Raw genomic sequence first — 15,881 nt, 5'->3', positions numbered from 1 at the left:
GTCATGTAAGGAAAGACTCCACCCAGTATTGGGCTTATGTGACTGACCCTTGTACTTCTTCCAAAGTAAGTACAGCAAACCACATGTTCACATTCCTGCTTGGTAAGTTTCTGGTTTGCTAACATACGGCAGAATCCAGGATTTTAAAATAACATCAGAACAATGTCATTGTTTCGATTAATTAAATTGAATTAATGAATGAATGTTGGGCATATGTATTAATTTACCTAGTCTTGCCCTTTGGGGGCTTTGTAACAGATTAAGTATAAACAGTAATCTCAATAATTTCTGTCTCTGTGACTTATATATATATTTTCCTGAAGTACGTGTGTATCCCATAATTCAGTTACTGACTGATAACAGCTGGGAAAGAACAGTAACCATCTCATTACACCAGGTTGTAGTTAGAATTCTATTTCAACATTAATTTCATTAGTAAGTCATATTCGCTAAAGAATGAAATTATACATATACTTAATTTTCATTCATAAATATATTTATCTTCACGAGTCCATCAATTGCATGCACTCAGCATCTGTTCAAGAGATCAGATATTTATTTAAACATAAAAAGAATCAAGAATGAATGTTATAAAATCCTAAAGCGTGTGTTAGTTATGCTTCCCTATATTCTGTATTAGTAACAATTAGAATAGTGGGATAGACCATTAATAATTAAAGTCATTAGTACATCACTGGTTGTATGAAATTAATTTAAAATTGAGTACACTTAAATAATGTAACCGGTCAGATTTCAGCAGTCTTCTACCCATGTAGAGTTGTTGCAGAAGAGACTTAAGTCAAAAAAGAATAACTTCAAAAAAAATGAATATGGGAGAGAAGTGTGTCTTTAAGCTTGTTACATCTAACCATATCTTGATTCAGGTTTTTTAAAAAAATTGGTATGGTCTATTGTCCTCATCTTTGAATACATTTTAATTACTTTATTTATACTACACATAAATATTATATTTAACTCATGCTAAGACATTATGAAGTATGAATCAATATATGATAAGCAGATAGAACGTTCTCTGCTTCACTTTTATGGCATTCTTCCTATCATATGGAAAAGTTATACCTTGTTAAAACAAATTTTTTAACAGCTATGCATTGAATGTGATTTAAGCATGCAGGGGCTGTGAGTAAATTATCCATGTGAGTCCCTGCAATCCTGCGAGCACCAAGCCTTTTCTCTGTTTCTTCCACAGCATTACGATTCCTGAGAAGCTGGAATACTTCATTAACAAATATGCTGAGCACTCCCACGACAGGTGGTCCATGGACAAGGTAAGCTCAGAGGCCTCCTCGGGCAGCACCCAGCGGCACTGGGACCCCTGGTTCTGACCACACAGCTTTCTCCGCTAAAGGGAGAGCTTTATCTAGATTAGGAAAGAGCATTTAAATGACTTGCTAATATAATACTTAGCTAGCTCTGCCACTAATACACATATGATACCCTTATCAATAAGAATATTGTTGTTCAGCCCTGGCTGGTGTGGCTCAGTGGCTAGAGCGTCGGCCAACTGACTGAAGGGTCCCAGGTTCCATTCTGGTCAAGGGCACGTGCCTTGGTTGCAGGTTCCCCGGTCTTGGTCGGGGTGAGTGCAGGAGGCGGCCAATCAGTGTGTCTCTCTCACATCGATGTTTCTCTTTCTCTCCCTCTCCCTTCCACTCTCTCTAAAAACCAATGGAAAAATATCCTTGGGTAAGGATTAACAAAAAAACAAACAAAGAATATTGGTATTCATAAAAACCACAGTTTTAAACTTTAAAAAAATCTATTAAATCATAGATATAATTCCTAAACACACATTGTTTGTGGGAATAAAAAGTAATCATCAGGGGCTTCAGGAAAAGCAGTGATTCTGGAAATCTTTGAAAGAAACTTTAGTTTTATGTGTAATTTTATATTAGATAAAACGTTGAAAATTATTAATCAGAATTTAGTGATTGTATCTCTTATTACCAAGTAGATATGCAGTTCACTAAAAATTGATTACATGGCAAGATGATCTGTTTACTTTGTGTTGTCAGAAAACAATTCAATCTGAATGAGACAACAAGAGCAGCCGCTGTCCGTGGCAAAGTCCTTACAGGATGGGAGTGTATAAGGAACTATGTCTGAGTAGTGACATTTAATTTGAGCCCAGTTAAACCTGAGAGAAGATGGTTAAAATAGGTTTGTTAGGGAAACTGAGTTGAGAGGACGCACAATGTAAATTAGTGTGTAGTGATGTGGCGAAGTGAAAACCAAGCAGCAAAGGCTCCAAAGCATGTTTTACACGGCAGTGTGGCCTCGTCCGCTCCACTTGATTCCACTTCCACCCTGGCTCTGGCCACCCAGTCCTCCTCCCTCTAACCAACCCCCTTTTTGTTTTTTTTTAAACACGTGGCTCTTTACTGAGTAATTTAATTGGTTTACTGGGTAAGTCAGTAAGACTTGTCTGTTTTATATGCTCTTCTAGGTAGTGAGTTGGTAGAGGAGGTGATGGAGATGAAGTTTGCAGAAGGCAGTGCTGGGCTACGCCCGCCAGTCACCCAGATTCCCTAGGCAGACATGAAAACATACGCAAAATTGTACAGGCAAAATCCTGGGGCCAACGTGTTGAGGAGCACTGGCTATAGGACTGGGAAAACAAGTAGCGTTGTTCAGGACACTCCCCAAAAAACGCTGCTTCAGTTTCCCTCCTCCAAAGGAGTGTCTCCCAGGCCAAAGCCACTGGCGGGGTGTCACCAGGATGTGTCAGGATGCATGTCACCGGGGCCATGGGCTGTGGCTGCCTCCTCGGGCAGTGCTCATGGACAAAACCACAGCCCTGGTCTGTTGAAGGAAGACTGGGTGCCTTCAGTCTCTGGATGGAAAGATTCGTTCCAGGAATTCCTCAACATAATGTTGACTGGGATGGCAATTTTTTTATTAAATTATGCTGGATAAAATTCAAACCTTAATCCTTATCTTGGTTCATTTTAGATTTATTTCATCATGCGCACACTTAAACACATGCACACATACACTCTCTAAAATTAATATATGCAAAATAATTCTGTTGTTTGTTTTTGTTTTTTTAGTTAGCCAATGGATGGATTTATGGAGAAACATATTCAGACTCATCTAAAGTGCAACCATTAATGAAGCCATATAAACTATTATCTGAAAAGGTGAGGGTTTTTTTTTAGGTTATATAGTTTTAATTTTTTGCAAAAATTTTTCTTCGTTATGTAATTTCCTATTAATTTTTTTTTTTACTTTACATATACTATCTTTAACTTTTATTCCAAAACTTCTTTTGTTTCTTTTATCTTTTTTTCCCCTATTCCCATTTTCTGTCATTATTTAATTGGTTATTTTCTTCTCAATATTTTTCTATTCCTTTTTGATTTTTGTTCCTCTCCTGCATTTTTAAGAACATTAGGAAAGATTCTTATCATTCCTAAGAGTTTCTTGAAGTGATCTTTTAGTATTGTTATTTGTGAGTTCTCAAGAATTTTGTTTCTTTGGGTAATCAGCTTCTTGAGAGTGAGGTGGGAGGGTTTCTAGCTCTTCTAGGTAGTGAGTTGGTGGAGGAGGTGATGGAGACAAAGGGGCTGAGGGAGGACGATTAGGTCTCTTGACGACGATGGGAGGAGAGCCTTTGCTCATGGGTCATCTAATCTGCGCTTTTCTGACCGTTTCTCCTTTCAGTTCCGTCTAAGGGGTCAGGAGCTGGGTCGCTGAGGGAAACCAGCCCCTGGGTTGTGATGAGCAGGGTCCCGTTAGCATTTGTCTAACCAGGGCCTGCTCACACTCTTCATTTTCCTTTTTATTTTTGAATGATCATGTCAGTCGTTGTGTGTGTGTGTTTTAATCTTTCTTGACTCTTTTTCTTTTAGTCTTTGTTGTTGAAAGTATTACATACATAGGCCCTCCTTTTCCCCCCATGAACCTCTTCCAGCCCGCTCGTCCTTTCCCCCACCCCCCAGGCCCTCACCACACCGTTGTTTGTGTCCACGGGTTCAATCATTTGTTTTTTTTAAATGAAGTCAATTTCAGAGCAAAGCATTAAATATTTTAATTTGGATTCTTAATATTCCCCCACACCTTTTATCTTCTCCTTTTTGTCTGTAGGAAAAAGAAATCTATCGCTGGCCAATCAAAGAATCTTTGAAGACGATGCTGGCTTGGGGCTGGAGAATTGAGCGCACGCGGGAGGGGGACAGCATGGCCCTCTACCACCGGACCCGGCGCATCTCTCAGACCAGCCAGGTGAGCGCCGCCAGGAAGCCATGGTTTACGCTGTTGTTAGATAAGTCTAATCTTTTATTTACTTACTGGGTGTTTCAAAACAAATAATTTGAAAACTCTGAAGATTAATGTAAAGTTTAGAGGGAAACACACATTTGTTTTTAAATTTTCGGTGCCGTGTTGGTTAAAGTGCTGGAGGGGTTAGCCAGGCCGCCCTTTCCTGGCCAGGCTGTGAAGGGGTCCCCAGGGGTACGGTCTTGAAGTTGCACCATTGAAAGCGGTAGTGTGTTCATTACCTGCAAGTGGGTTGTCTAGAACTTTCTCCTCTCCGGTAAGAGCTGAAGGCTGGTCCTTAGGGAGAAGCGGGAGGCCAGGCAGAAGTGATCCCGACCTCGAACCCACGTGGCTGTGCCGTGCAGGGGAGCTTGAGCACCTGCCACTTGCAAAGGTCCACTGTGCACCCCGACAGTCAGGGCAGGAGTTCCGAGAGCTCGTCACTAATGGCACACCCAGGAAGTCGCGTCCCCTCAGCCAGCTGCTACATGTGTGGCTAAGTGCTCCGGGACAGCGGTCACCAACCTTTTGGGCCTCACGGACCACCCACCGGTTGGCGACCGCTGCTCCAGGAGGCGCAGCCTAGACCTGGAGAACCTGGGTTCAGGTCGGACCAGACACCAACTCTCAGCGCTGGTCCTTTCGTGTTCCTGAAGCTAAGTCTGTCACTGTCCCTGACCACACTGCTCAGGCCTCTGTATCTGGGTACACAGAATATTGTGTCTGTATTGCCATTTATACAGAAATGTTTCTGGGGAAAAAGCACGTGAAACATGTATTTGAAATACATTTTTAAATAGATTTAAGTTCTGATTTGGGCATATTTTACCTAAAGTTCTCTTAAGTAGGTATCATATAAATGGAAACTGTGATTTTACCTTTTCTTTGTGTATGCACACGTTTCAAACTATATTTTGTTTTCATGTGTTTCAACACATACTGAGCCCAAACTGAGCACTGGGCAGTAGGAATGCAGAGAATTGGATGCAGCCGGGAGCCCTTCGTTAGTGATGGCCTGCAACAGCCCTCGTTTGGTTTCACAAGCCCAGATGTGCGCTTTATTGTAGCTTTCATTTTGTTTCGTGTTTATCCATGTCTAACATGAGAGTATACATATGAAATATAATAATATGCATACATCATGAAGTATGTCTAATATATATTTATATAATAATACAACTATACTGTGACATATGTCAAAGTATAATTTCAGATTTATAGGCATGACACACTGTCACCTAACATGCCATTGGAGGGATGTGTTCAGAGCACAGGGCAGCGGAACCTTTTTACAGTTGATAAGAAGATATGTTTCATTTTGTAAATGCCAAACTTCAAAAATGAAGGAAACTTCCTGGTTATAGGAAACCTTTGTAAATCACTGATACTAGTAGGTGTCCCAAAAAAATGTATACACACTTTAACAGCTGATAGCTCAATTGATGTTTCTTGCTATTCAGATTTACCCCATTGGAATTAATAATTATTCAAAGGATGTATACATTTTTGGGACACCCTGTCTATGTTATACTTTTAAAAGTAAAAAGTTGGTTATATTTTATCTTAACATTTAGCTTATAAAGACATTTGTAAATATTGACCTCTTTGATTAATTATTGTTATATGAGAAAGGGTAAAGTTCATTGCAGCCAAGTAGAATTTGTAAGAAACTCAAGAACACAAAGATCCTTTGATGAAGGGAACATTCTGGAATCTTAGAATCATTGCACAATTGAATTCTGATTATTAGCTTTTGGGGCTGGCAACCCCGAAGATGTCGGGGATTAGTATGCAGTCACCAGTCATTGTCAGGCACCCAAATATAATTTAATTTGCTAGCTAAGTTTGTGGGATCTGTTTGTGCAGATACGTGCCAGTTTTGTCCGAGGAAGTGTGTTTGGAAGTCCGTTTGCCTTGTATTTCGGAAGTACCTTGCACGTCTCTCCGCAGGGCGTTTTAATGAGATACTACTTTTCACACAACTTGTCTAGGTTTCTGTGGATGCTGCGCATGGGTACAGCCCCCGGGCCATTGACATGAGCAATGTCACACTGTCCAGGGACCTGCATGTAAGTATTGGCTACAGTTTAAAATACTCTGCAAATTTTGTGGGTTGGTGTGTGTGTGTGTGTGTGTGTGTGTGTGTGTGTGTGTGTGTGTGTGTTATTTATCTTTATTGCTGAAAGTATTACAGATGTCCCCCTTATACCCCCATTGACCCTTTCCCTACTCTGTCCCCAGGGCTTCCCTGCACTATTGTCTGTGTCCATGGGTTATGCACATATGCATATCAGTTCTTTGGTTAATCTCTTCCTGTCCCCCCTCCTCCCTTCTCTCTCAGATTCCTCAGTTGGTCTATTCTGTGCTTCCATGTCTCAGTGTGACTGAATCAAACTTATACCTATTTTTGTCAAATTGGCAAAAAATACATTTTTCGGTGTGCCACACATTTTACCAATTAATTTATGTGTGCCATGAGACGAAAAACTAGACTGTTTGTCTGATGTTCTCTGCCGTTGGTGTTTAATAAGGTTTAGGTTATCTTCTGAAGCTTTGGAAATGAAAAGAAAAAGTGGTAAATAATTTGTTGTTGTTGAAGTTCATAGCTAATTTGAAGTTTCATGATTGAATTAATCAAACACGTGCCTTTAAACATTAAAAGTAACAATGACCATTCCCTTCAAATCTCCTCCACTGTTTCTGTCATTTCACCATCATTCCCGTTCTCTGGGAGTCAGGCTCCAAGGAAGACAGGTGTGTTTGGTTATTTCCTGGAAGTACTTTATCACCAATACACTATGACTTATTAATTTAAAGCATGTTTTCATATTACACATTGGAAAACAAAGTTACCCTTTTCTACTTATTAAAGCATAACTGAGTTGCTAAATATTTTGTTCATTTAAGGCTATGGCAGAAATGATGGCTGAAAACTACCATAATATATGGGCAAAGAAGAAGAAAATGGAACTGGAGTCCAAAGGTAATATTTTCTAAAAATCCTCATTGAAACGCAGAGTCCCACTGCCGGGGTGAAATAGACGCTTTACCACCTGAGCTATTACACCTTCAAATTACTGGGATGTTCAAATGGGAGGGAACCCACCCCCCTCCCTTCCCGTGGCTGCGGGTGCTGTGGGCACTTAGTGTCAGGAAAGCCTGGTGCTCACGGGTCATTGCCTCCCGAGCCCCAAGGCAGTCTTCCTTGGAACCCTCTTGGCGCTGGGGGAAGAGCCCGCGTGAGCCCTTGATCCTCGTGCGTGGAGAGGGCACAGGAGCTCTGTGGTGTGGCCCTGTGACATAGGCAGCGTGTCTCATTCCAGATGACTTCCCGCTGCTACTCTGTGTTCTTGTCTGGACATTCTCTTAGGAGGCGGGAACCATCCCCTGCTGGTGCCTTATGATACGCTGACGGCCAAAGAGAAAGCCAAGGACCGGGAGAAAGCTCAGGACATCCTCAAGTTCTTGCAGATCAACGGCTATGCTGTGTCCAGGTACAAGCGCACACGCCCCACTTATCACCTTGTAAGACCAGTCAGACATCCCTATCAGACGCATCAAGGCCAAGAGTGAAGTCAGCGACCTGTTCAAACCTTAGCGCTACTATTCCCTGCACTCAGTGCACATCAGAATCATCAGCGCGTCGCTGTTTGCCACAGTTCCTTAGAGCTTGTTACTCCCCGACCATTATCCAGAAATGACAGTCTGTTTCTCTAACGGCAGCACAGTAATAAAGTGTATTGCATAATAATAAAGTTATTAGCTACAGTTTTACATCCAAGTATTCAAAATAGTCCTGATAAATTAAGCCTCATTTTTGCCTTTAGCTACAGAATATTAAAGAATCGTCTAAACTTGTATATGTAACATAACATTTTCTTAAATACATATTTACCTCCTAATAGTCTTGTGGATGTTGGTTTCCATTTTCATTCTGCGCTTCTAGAGGGTTCAAGGACCTGGAGTTGGACACGCCTACGATTGAGAAGCGATTTGCCTACAGCTTCCTTCAGCAGCTCATCCGCTACGTGGACGAAGCCCATCAGTATATCTTGGAGTTCGGTAGGTATCTCGGTCCCTTATATGGGTCCAGCCATTTGCGTGACATGCGTGGGAGAGATTTAATGCTAAAGTGACAACAAGAATGAAATTAGCAAGTCTTAAAAAGCCATTGTTTTCTTTATTCACGGGAAGAACGTTGTGATATTACAAAATATTGTTAAAAGTTTCTAAAACCTATCCTGAGTGTGTCTAAGATTTAATAGTGTATATCTCAGATGGTTTTGACTTCTGTTGGCAAAAGAACTTTTTCAGGCAAGTTAGTTTGATTCTTAAAAATATGGAGGCTCTGCCTGCAAATTTTACTGAAACCCTGTATCTAACTCTGAATCGCTCCCTCTGCCCCATGTGCCGCACGTCACGGTGGTCCTTAGTGTATTATTCCTCTTCTGTGTGCATGACGCCCCTCTGCATGCTCGAAGGAGGGAGGAAAAGGCCACCCTGAGGCAAATGCCTTCGGCCAGTCAATTCTGAACCTCGAGATCATTTTCTGGGCCCTGGGGAGACCTGGGTGTTTTTGCTTTGCTTATGGAAGTCGCTCAGCTTATAGGCACTCTCTCAGCCCAGCTGTGGGACCTGCTGCTGAGATGGGCTTCGTCCTTGTTCTGTTCCCATTCTTCTCTCCAGGCCCCTGAGCCCTAGCTGGGCTCTGCTCAGTCGCTTTTTAGTTGAATTTGGCTGTTGGTTTACATTTCTTTTTGTTTATTATTACACTGCCAAAGTTAGCCTGTGTGTTTTTGGTTGGCTTTTCACGTCCAGTCGGTGGGGTAGCACATTCCTCAGTGCTGGGCACTCTGCGTGCGGGTGGGGATTGGAATGTTGGACGTGCCCATGTTCCTGAACACTCTCTCCTGTCTGCAGATGGCGGCAGCAGAGGCAAAGGACAGCGTTTCCCTTACGAGCAAGAAATCAAGTTCTTTGCTAAAGTACAGTATACAGTCCGTCTTGTTTTCGCTTCAGTGTGTTTGCTTACAGAGTACCCCGTTCGCTTTTTGCCTCTTTTCGGAACGCGCTTGCCTTTAAGTGTGGCTTCTGCTCAAGCCCACAGATCGCGGCACCCACAGCTGCATGAACCGTGTGGGCGCTGGGCCCCGCAGCTCACTCTGCCCTCGCTGCCTCAGTTCACAGCGTTCTCCCTTTCTGGCTTTATCATACAACATGGAAGGAAATACTGCTTTCTTAGTATTTGAATGTTGTTATGATGGAACATTTTTAGTTGAGCATTTCTTTCAGAAAGATGAACAACGCCAGCTGATTTGTAAACGGGAACATGACGAGGACAGTCACAATAGGACCTTTATTGTGGGGCCTTCGGCTGCTGGCTTACAGATGGGGAGGCTGGGGCTCAGAGACCACCTGCTGGTCAGATACTGAGTGTTCATTCCATTTAGCACAGTTTATCAAGAATCTGCTGTTTGCCCGGAGCTTTTATGACTTTCTTTTGGCCACTGGGGAAGGTGCAGAGTTGGTTGTCAAGTTCCCATGTTGGTTTATTGACTTAATCCGTGTTTGCACTGTGCCTGGCCTGTCGGGCGTCAGAACTTGTCCTGGCACGTCTCTGTCACGGACACGGAATGAATGCCCTGGACACTTTCCCGTGGACAGGATGTTGCCATTAACCTAAAGACCTATTCACGTCTGCCAATTTCCTTTCAAAGTACTTGCGTTAGACATCATTTGCAAAATGGCACATTCTTCCGATTGACTTACATTTGGCTTCCGCCCTATGTTTTTAGAATTGTGCCCTTGACTGTCAGGGAGATTTCTCTGGTCTATTCTTCTGCTCAAGGTCTGCACGAAGCAGCTGAAGTTTATTCTGAGCTGCACCCGCCAGTCACCTCTTTCACTGTGATGCAGTCCCCTGGGTTCAGGGGTTGGGGTGCTGAATTCACGGCCTGCACCATGTTTAAAGACACCCTTGTATTGCATGGCCTGCGTCCTCAGCATCCTAGTGGTTATGTTTGCAGGTGCCCGGTGTGGCTTAATTTCTACCAAATCTATGACTCATTCATTCACGTATTTGTTGAGTACCTATCATATGCCAATCACTAAGTTCGGGCAATGTCTCAACTTTCTAGGAAGATCACCAGACGTCCATGTTCCTATCCTATTTACATACTCGGCACCACCTTGTAGGGGAAAATGTAGTGAGACAGACTTGAGTCTCAGTGCTGGGAATGCCATTTAGTCTCCCTTTTTTTCTTTTATTTGTTCAAACATTTGTCTGCTGGTTGTTACACGCCCAGCGGAGCCCTCAGCATTGGTGCTTCGTGGTAAATGACCCTGTGAGGTGGTGGTCACAGGGTCCAGGAGAGGACTGAGGGGGAACCAGCGCAGAAGGGTTTCTTGTTCTCTGTGCCCCAGAGACTCTGAGGGAGAGACACTAATCCCGATCACAGAGTGGAAAGCTGCACATGGTGTTGCACGAGCTGAGAATAGGGAGGCCTTGTCTAGTTGAGGAGTGAGCAAGGGCGTCATGCAGCCCTGAGGAGGCCTGCAGGAGGGCGTGGGCCGTCACGGGCGAGGGAGGAGCATTGCAGACAGAGGGCGCGGCCTGGGCAGAGCCTGTGGCTCAGTGGGCAAGGCGGGAGGAGTCCACCCAAGGCCCCCAGGGCTGGCGCAGGCAGTGGGAGGCGGCTTTGAGGACCTTGTGGAGCGGCAAGTGGCAGGCGACTGTGAGGGGACCACGCCTTGTCTGCACCTCAGTTTGCACCTGCAGAGAAGGGGATGGCACCGCCACACAGAGTCTCACCGGGCGGATTGCATGCACATGTCACTGCCGTCCCCACGCGTGGCAGAGGCCGCATAAGTGGCAGTCATTGATTGCGACTAATCTGCATTTATGGATGATTACGAATATTTCATTTTGATAAAATACTAAAAATAATTCTAAACAGCCGAAAATTTAGTGTATCCCTCATAAGTACCCCCCCCCCCCCCACACACACACACAGGAACTGGCAGGACAGGGCGAGGAGAGAGCCACTCCCTGGCGGGCGGCTGGTATGGCTGTGGGGATTGGCACCTGTTGCACGTGAACATGGTCTGCCTGCTCCAGCCTCAGCGCTCACTCACCCCCCAAACTCCCCTGTGTACACCTGTCGTCTTCTCCTTCCTTTCAGGTTGTGCTGCCTCTAATCGACCAGTATTTCAAAAACCACCGTTTATACTTCTTGTCTGCAGCGAGCAGACCGCTGTGCTCCGGAGGACACGCGTCAAACAAGGAGAAGGAGATGGTGACGAGGTAAACAGCTGCGCACGCAGACCGCTGTGGGGAGGGGGCGCCCTGGGGAAGGAGCGCCGGGCTGAGCAGCTGTGTCCAGTGCCTCTGCCCGGCCGTCCTCCTGCTCTCAGACCCCGGGGATGGCGGTTTCTGCGGGTGAATGCATGTGCTGTAGACAGCGAGGTTTTCTATATTGGCTGCTGAATGGCAGGACTAAAATACCCACACAATTCACAGGTGGACGCTGGAGAGCACCCCTGTATTGGGAGGTTTGAAAGATGGTGCTTTTAACATTAATTTATTAAAATTCTTTCCGATCTCATATTCTTACCAACCTTAATTTTTTAGGAGGGCAAAATCCCATTTACAAGAATTACAATTTTAAATATTAAAAAAAAAAATAATGTCAACTCTTGGGAGAAAGTGCAGTCAGAGTGCAGCCTCCCCGAGCATTCCCCTTGCCCTGCTCTAGCCGGCATGGAGCAGCGCTTTCTCATTTTTGTTTCAATCTAAGTGTTATCATAGGTTTACTGGTGGTGCCCTGGGGTTTCCATCGGGGACCCAGAGTTCCCCCAGAACTTGCACACGAGAAGCGTTGACTGAGGGAGCCTTTTCCTCGTCGCCGCGCTGCCTGGGCAGGGCCCACGCCCAGCTCTCGCCTGAGCGGGAACACTTTCCTGCGCGTGCGCACCTGTACGAAGCAGGCCCGGGCTGTCCTTGGACTCGGCAGTGATGATACGCTGAATGGCAGTCAGTACCAGCCTGTCGGAGAGAGGGACGTGGGCCTGGGTGCAGAGGGTGAAGAGTTAGACTTCTGCTTTAGTGACATTCGGAATGGGGACTTGAATGGAATTTTAAACTCATCTCTTTACTCAGGTACATTATCTATTTTCCAGCTAGTAGGTAGCCAGTCATGTGATAGAGGATTGCAATAGCATTAACATGTCCCCAAACTCTGTCAGATAAGAATCTTCCTGCAATGTTGATAAAACTGGTGTGCAGTGAATACGTCCCCAGGGGCGTCCGCTCACCTCACAGGCCTTCCTGCAGCTGCTGGGCCCCGTCCCCCTGGACAGTGAGTGCCCACAGGGCGCCAAGTTCCCACTGACTCATGCCCCCAGGGCCACTGCAGAGTGTCCTCGTCCTCCCTGGGCCCAGTCAGCCTTTGTCACACACACAGTGTGTGCCCGAGGGCACCGGTCATTGAGATGCCACTCAGTTCCATAAATCGGGAGACAAAGCACTGAGGACAGAGGAGCAGCACAGAGACTTGTACACATTCCGCTTCTCCCGTCGCCTGCGCTGTCTGCTGCCTCCGTGTAATTGTCAGTCTCACTCTGAGAACTGCTCACGGACCACAGGGCACTCGGCCTTGCTCCCCGCCCCTCACCAGGTGAACCAGAGCAGCTTCACCGTGTGGTTCCAGGGCAGGTTCAGGGGATGTGGATTCACTGTGGAATGTTGTCATTGGCATTAACTGTTGTCATTGACATCTTTATCTTTTAAATTTTCTCTAATGTTTTCACTTAGTCAGCACTAAGAAGCCACTGAAGCCTCTTCCAGGGGAGAATGACCACCCAGTGCTTCTGGCAGGAGCAGGGGAGTGGAAGGGTGGGCTGGGCCATGGCATGCAAGGATACAGTCTTTAACTGTAATGGACTCAGAAGTATGGCTGAGTGACTCATACATGTAGAGCTCACAATGTAATAAGGGTGATGCATGGAGGTGGGACATGTATAAGGTGTAGAGGGCACTGTGTGAATGGAGAGAGGGGCTGGGTGTGAGAGACACCGAGAGAGACAATCAACCCGGCAAGTCGAGAGGCAGGCCAGCGCGGTGCTGAGGTGCAGGCTGGGCGGTCGACACTGCGGTGTCACTGGCACCCTGGAGGAATTTCAGAAGGGCCAGTTTCAGGAAGAGGTTAAGTTTGGTTCGGTATTTATTGGCCATTAGCAGCTTGTTTATCTGGAGATCCAGCCGAAAGTTGGAAATATGTGTTTGGCGGAGAAATGCTTGAATCTGAGTGTCACAGGTTCCACAGCCAGTGAGGTCACATGGAGATGGAGAAGGTCGGTGTGCTGGTTGGTCCTGAGGCCCTCAGGGCGCTCAGTGGGGAGCAGTGGCAGGGCAGCAAGGGGTGCTGAGCCAGCGAGTGAGTGGCGATGCTGAGGGAGAACCCACGCAAATTCTCCAGTGTTAGTCATGAGGAGAGAGAGAGAGGACCGAGTATTATGGAAATACTAGAGGCCCGGTGCACGAAATTCGTGCACTCAGGGGAGGTCCCTCAGCCCAGCCTGCGCCCCCTCACAGTCCAGGAGCCCTCGGGAGAGCTGTGCCAGGGAGCAGGCCTAAGCCGTCAGTTGGACATCCTTAGTGCTGCCGTGGAGGCAGGAGAGGCTCCCGCCACTACTGCCTTGCTTGCCAGCCATCAGCCTGGCTTCTGGCTGAGCAGCGTTCCCCCTGTGGGAGTGCACTGACCACCAGGAGGCAGCTCCTGCATTGAGCATCTGCCCCTGGTGGTCAGTGTGTGTCATAGCGACTGGTCGTTCTGCTATTCGGTCGCTTTGCATATTAGCCTTTTATTACATAGGATTTTTAGAGAAAGTGTAGGCCAGAGCTCATAACAAACAAACGTACACCCGGAAAGTGACAGCACAGGAGCGCCCAGCTTTCTATATATCACTGATTCTCGCAGGGGCCACATCAGGTGCTGTTGGGAGCAGCTGATGGAAGAGGTCACTTTTCTCTGACAGGGTCTCAGGCTTAAGTGTCACCTAAAGGCATGGGATACGGAGCAGTTCTGTTTAACATCACAGCCAAGTATCCCAGGTCTGGCTTAACTCGGGTAAAACACAGCCCTTGTGCTGTAAACTCAGCATCGTCTCAGGACGTTTCCCCAGGATACCAGCGAGCACCCCCGAGTGAGAGGTAGAAGATATCGCGAGATAAATCCGGAAGGTGTGCAGTTCTAAGATGTGACGGCTCTCCTTCAACGGAGGCAGATGCTGGTCCTCGCGGTCCCCACGTGGAGTTCTGTGATGAGGCACCCGGAGAGGCTGCTCTTGTTCTGGTGTGTTGTTCAGGTAACACAGCGCAGGGGCTGATGCCATGAAAACCGATGTCTGAGTTTTGGCTGAGTAGATGGCTGTGTAAAACATTCCGCACTGGAGAGATTTTCCACCTGTGGTGACTTTCATTTACAAATGAGTCCACTTGGTTCCTGCAGTGAGGTCTGAGGCCACAGCCCTCGTCGGGGAGGTCAGCATCTCAGGTGTGGTTTTCTCGGCCTCCTTTCTGCCATCCTGTCACGAGCAGCTAGTTGCCCCATTTACTCCCTGGCGGAGTCGGTGCCCCATGCTGCCACCCACGCTGGTCCTGGGAGAGCTGTGCCGGGAGGAGGGCGGTCAGGACCAGCGCTGACTGTGCTTGGGAAGTCGGGCTGGATGTGGGTGGTGCCGTCACATCCCTGTCCAAGGTGACAGCGTCAGAGCTGGGTCTCCGCAGAGAGCAGAGGTGGCTGTGAGGGCAACGTCAGTTACATGGGACGACAGATGCAGACAGAAATTCAGAAACGACCTCTGGGAAATGCTTGGCTGGGAGGGACGGGAGTGCTATGTGTAAGGGCCCAGGTTGGGAAGCGGCAAAGTCCAAGTGATGAAACACACGCACACTTAACGTAACATTTTATGCCCAAAGCACCATATTTCTGTTGTTAACTAATGTCCGTAACAACCACCGATTCTAGAATTTCAGTAGGACATTTGGACAGATAAATCTTTTCCTTGTGGTTTCTCTTCAGTTATATTTTTGCGGGTTTCATATAGATTGCTTTTATATTAATTAGCTTTGCTTTCGGTTTTTTGTTTCTTATAATATGTGCTTTTTAAACCATGTTTGTTAAAGATATGCACTCAGAAACTTTCTTTAATACCTTTACTCCACATTCTGCTTGGAGAATCAGTACTCTCTGCGTGACATCATGTTGCTTTTTCCGGCTCATATATCAGCTGTTTATTTTTCTTTTTTCTTCTTCTTTTTTTTTTTTTTCCCCATTTTATTTTCGTTTCTCCCTGTCTCTTCTACCTCCCCCCTCTCCCCCTTTCTCTTTGGTTTTCTTTTGTCTTCAGCCTGTTCTGCAAACTCGGAGTTCTTGTCAGGCATAGGATCTCACTGTTTGGTAAGGAGACCCCTGGACAAGCACCCGCATGGCCTCACCGGGTCCTTCGCGTCGGCACTGTGTGGTGTGCGGTGTTGCATGCGCGCACGTGGGCATGGCTGCATGTGCTCGTCCCGGGCCCGGCCCCGGGCCTGCAGGTCCATC

General features: G+C 46.2%; 1 protein-coding gene across 1 annotated transcript in view; it reads left to right on the top strand.

Annotated features, from left to right (window-relative positions):
• Positions 1-15,881, top strand: part of RYR2 (ryanodine receptor 2) — a gene marked incomplete at its 5' end in the record, with an annotated part of 198,852 nt that overhangs the window by 119,241 nt on the left and 63,730 nt on the right. The window contains 10 exons of the mRNA XM_079763764.1: positions 1,211-1,289; positions 3,072-3,161; positions 4,108-4,245; positions 6,270-6,347; positions 7,186-7,261; positions 7,649-7,772; positions 8,225-8,340; positions 9,199-9,263; positions 11,460-11,581; positions 15,688-15,737. Of these exons, the coding sequence (XP_079619890.1) occupies positions 1,211-1,289; positions 3,072-3,161; positions 4,108-4,245; positions 6,270-6,347; positions 7,186-7,261; positions 7,649-7,772; positions 8,225-8,340; positions 9,199-9,263; positions 11,460-11,581; positions 15,688-15,737 (938 nt within the window). The remainder of the gene's footprint in view (positions 1-1,210; positions 1,290-3,071; positions 3,162-4,107; positions 4,246-6,269; positions 6,348-7,185; positions 7,262-7,648; positions 7,773-8,224; positions 8,341-9,198; positions 9,264-11,459; positions 11,582-15,687; positions 15,738-15,881) is intronic.

Source organism: Cnephaeus nilssonii (assembly GCF_951640355.1).
Source record: "Cnephaeus nilssonii genome assembly, chromosome: 23".
Lineage (NCBI taxonomy): Eukaryota > Metazoa > Chordata > Mammalia > Chiroptera > Vespertilionidae > Cnephaeus > Cnephaeus nilssonii.
The sequence above is the reverse complement of the archived record's forward strand: the minus strand, read 5'-3'. Positions and strand labels throughout refer to the sequence as shown.